Source organism: Crocuta crocuta, unplaced genomic scaffold, assembly GCF_008692635.1.
Source record: "Crocuta crocuta isolate KB4526 unplaced genomic scaffold, BGI_CrCroc_1.0 scaffold506, whole genome shotgun sequence".
Lineage (NCBI taxonomy): Eukaryota > Metazoa > Chordata > Mammalia > Carnivora > Hyaenidae > Crocuta > Crocuta crocuta.
Window position 1 is genome coordinate 1,724,100 of NW_027528991.1, and position 3,816 is coordinate 1,727,915.

Here is a 3,816-nt window from a genome sequence, read left to right on the forward strand (position 1 = left end):
GGAAGCCAGTATGGACAAAACATACACATTGTGTCTTTGTCTCACGTGAAAGAAAAAAAAAAAAAAGGTAAAGCTAAAAAAATATGCTCTTCAATCATGGGGTGGAGGGGTTTCCAAGAGAGGCTTCTCTGTGGATGGGAAGGCCACCGCACTGTTTAAATAAGGCCATTGTTTTCATCATACTGATTAAAAGGCCATTAAAGTCAAACCTAGATTTAGGGACTTTTTAAAAGTACTGTCTGGGGGCGCCTGGGTGGCTTAGTTGGTTAAGTGCCCGACTTTTGCTTAGGTCATGATCTCACGGTTCGTGGGTTCGAGCCCCGCATCGGGCTCTGTGCTGACTGCCCGTCAGTCACAGAGCTGACTGCTCTGTGCTCAGAGCCTGGAGCCTGTTTCAGTCTGTGTCTCCCTCTCTCTCTGACCCTCCCCTGCTCACGCGGTCTTTCTCTCTCCTAGAAATAAATAAAACATTAAAAAAAAAAAAAGTACTGTCTGATCCTGTCCTTACTCATTTCAAAAGTTGACTAACAAGAGCAGACTCAAGTCGTCCTGACTGTATCAGCCAGTGTAGAATCAGCTGGCCGGGGACCCTGATAGCATCACTCTACACAGCTGACCGCATGGCCCCAGCACGGACGCCAGACACACCAAACTGAGGGGCACAGCTGGTTGGGTGTCCGATTTTGGCTCAGGTCGTGATCTCATGGTTTGTAAGTTTGAGCCCTACGTCAAGCTCTGTGCTGACAGCATGGAGCCTGCTTCTGATCCTCTGTCCCCACCCCCCACACCCCAGATTGCGCTCCCCTTCAAAAACAAAACAAAAAAACAAACAAAAACCCTGAACCGACAACAGAATGAGAAGTCGGGTATTTTTCGGCAGACAAGATGGCTGGTAAACCCGGCTGAGATACATGAAATTATTAGAGAGAACAGAATAACGTTTACTGAAAAGCTCTCTTATCCTATCCACAGACAGATCCCAGACAGTGACGTCTTAACCGGCAAAACTACATGAATACCAATTCGGCTGAGTTTCTAACAGCTGGTTATTCAAACTCTATTACCAGGGTTAACGAGAATGAAACAGGTTATTTATTGCAGAGTATCTTTCATTTGCTCCTGTATTTTTGACTACGTAAAAATATACAGAGTTATTTTGTGACTAAAACTGAAAAGGTCAAAACCATAAACAAACAGTAACATTTAAAATTAATGGAGAAAAGCAAGGAGTAACTAAATCTAAACACACGGAAAGGCATGCTTCTCGAGTCCCGGAATCACACGCCTGCGCCAGGACACCCCGAGGAGCTGCGTCTACTGGGAACACAAACCACCACCACTAACAGAAAAAAAGAAAATCAAGACAGGAAAAAGTACCAAAGGGAAAGAAACGAGAACATACCAAATCTAGAACAGAGATTGCTGGCAGAGCAGTCTGCTGCAGGTAACAGAGAAGGAAACAAAAAGAAAGATGAAGTGTGAAAAAAAAGTCCAGTTTAGACCATATTCCACCCCGGCGTGCTCGCTGCTCCCATGCGGCCCCTGCGGCTGGAGGGCAGCCCGGTGAGCTCAGCAAGAAGGGCGCGCGGACCTCTGGCGCCCGGACACAGGGAAAGGTCCACGTGGGATTCGACACTTGAGTTTTGTTATTACGATACACAGAGGGCGTTGTGAAAAGTAAAATTTCCCTGAACTCTGTTACGTGGAGACCAAGACATTGATCTTAAATACGATTAATGATGAATATGGAAACACTTTTAACTAAAATGATTGTAAGAAACTTTCCAAATATCATAGTTCTTACTATGAGGCTTTGAAACAGTCACTGTCTGAACCACTTGGAAAACCTGACGGATCTTTAATAAAAACTTGCACCTGAGAGTAATTACAGAAATACTACAATGCAGTCGCTCACTTTTCTCTACGGGATGGAGTTACAACGGTAAACGCTAATGACGTCTACTTATTTACCATAGACATCGCTTTCGACTCAGTCTGAACTGCAGTAAACATCACTGTTTTCTTGTGTCCTGGGGCCAGGGGCGTCGGGCCGGGGCCACACTCGGCTCCTTTAATGCCGTCTTGCCGCCAGTGGCGCTGGCCAAGGAGGGGGGAGGACCCTGCACTGAGCACTCAGCCAACCGTTTACACGGTGGACACCAGAGTCCTGATCCCAGAGAATTCTCAGGCTACAAGTAACACATCACTAAGCAGTTAATCTTTGAAATCAAGTAGCACCGATGGAAAAGTAGCACTGATGGGCTTTAAGGAGTTTGTTACTGGTGACTTGGAAAATACTGATGACATAACGTCACACTTAACATTTGGGTTTTCGTTCAGCTGAAGTTTGGGTCAAGTTCCACGTTCCTTCTGCTGAGAACACGTCGTGAGAGGTATGTGTCATGTTTCAGGAAAAGATTCCCAGGGCGACCCTGGTCAGACGGCTGGCTGTGCGCACTCACGGTGATCTAACGTGAAACTGCATCATGATGTAGAAAGATCAAAACCCCTGACCTAACCGTTATCTGTTTGGATCTCTGTACGGACAGCACGGAGTGCAAGTGGCAATCAGAAACAAAATCCAGAAGACACAGTCTTGGCTGTCTTTTCCCAGAAACTGCCTTGTGTTAACACCTCCTAACGTGACAAGGCCCAGAGCACTGTCCGCAGGTTCGTACCGGTAAATGCCTCTCTGTCAGCAACTCTCCTGACAGGGTAACAGAGAGTCTTAAATCTGGCATTTTAACAATCTACTGCATTAAACTAACATAAACTTTACTTCTTTTATGTGATACAAAAGGAACAACTGCTTTTATCAAATGGAGAAGTAAAATGAAAACTCTGAGTTCTCCGGATCTTTCCACTACCACTGAAACAGAACGGTTTCGTTTAATACCTGCTTCGTCAGCCGTACAGCCAGTCTGAGACCACAACTCAGAGCTTCTCAACAGTCGCCTTAGTCACCCAGCGTCCGTGCTGACGACCGGGACCGGGCTCGGCAGGTGTCCTGCCCCCGTCAGTGAGGGCGCCCCCGGCGCACGGCCCTCCCCGCTTGTGCACCGGCCACGGTGGCTTTGGCCGTGTGGCGGGCGGGCGGGCACCGCCGTCAGGACCAAGGGTTCGGCCCACAAAGCCTCTGATGTTTTCTCACTATCTGGCCCTTTAAGAAAAAAGTCCCGCCGACCCCCGGGGAGCTCTGCTCCTGGCTGTGAACGCGGCTGCGGCTATGACCTCGGTCTCTCTACCGAAGCGCTAACGAGAGGGACAAGCGGGAGCCTGCTGAGGCAAACGGCGCAGCTCCGGCCGGACTGCAGCCGGGCTCTCCGGAGCCCACGCCTCCCAGGCCGGCTGCGGCCCCCCGCGCCCCGCGCCCCCAGCACTGCTCCCCTTTACCCTCGCTCTGCGCTCGGCCTCGAGGCGCTGCGTGATCAGCACGGCGTCCACGTCGTCGTCCTCCTCCTCCTCGTCGTCCTCGTCCTTCTGCTTGGACTCCTGCAGCCGCTTCTGGAACTGCCACTCCAGCAGGAGCTTGCGCAGGCGGTCGCCGTCCTCGGCGCTGCGCTCGGGCTTGCCCTGCAGCTCCTGGATCTCCCTGCTCAGCATGTCCACGATATGCAGCTGCTGCTGCTTCTCCAGCTTCTCCCTGGCGTCGCGCTTCCAGGGGTCGGGCGACAGGCTGTCCCCCGCGGGCAGCTCCTCCCGGCTCACCGTGATGTACTGCAGGTCCCGGCGCTCGATGGTGCGCGGCTGCTGCTGCGGCTGCAGCTCCCGGATGACGGTCTCCTGCGGCCGCTGCGGCGGGGGGGGCTTCTCAGG

At 51.2% G+C, this 3,816-nt stretch overlaps 1 protein-coding gene across 1 annotated transcript in view; it reads right to left on the reverse strand.

Annotated features, from left to right (window-relative positions):
- Positions 1 to 3,816, reverse strand: part of AFDN (afadin, adherens junction formation factor) — a 116,307-nt gene that overhangs the window by 12,807 nt on the left and 99,684 nt on the right. Inside the window, exons 30-31 of the mRNA XM_077757384.1 lie at positions 3,394 to 3,810; positions 1,403 to 1,438 (exon numbers count right to left, since the gene is read on the reverse strand). Coding sequence (XP_077613510.1) covers positions 1,403 to 1,438; positions 3,394 to 3,810 — 453 coding nt within the window. The remainder of the gene's footprint in view (positions 1 to 1,402; positions 1,439 to 3,393; positions 3,811 to 3,816) is intronic.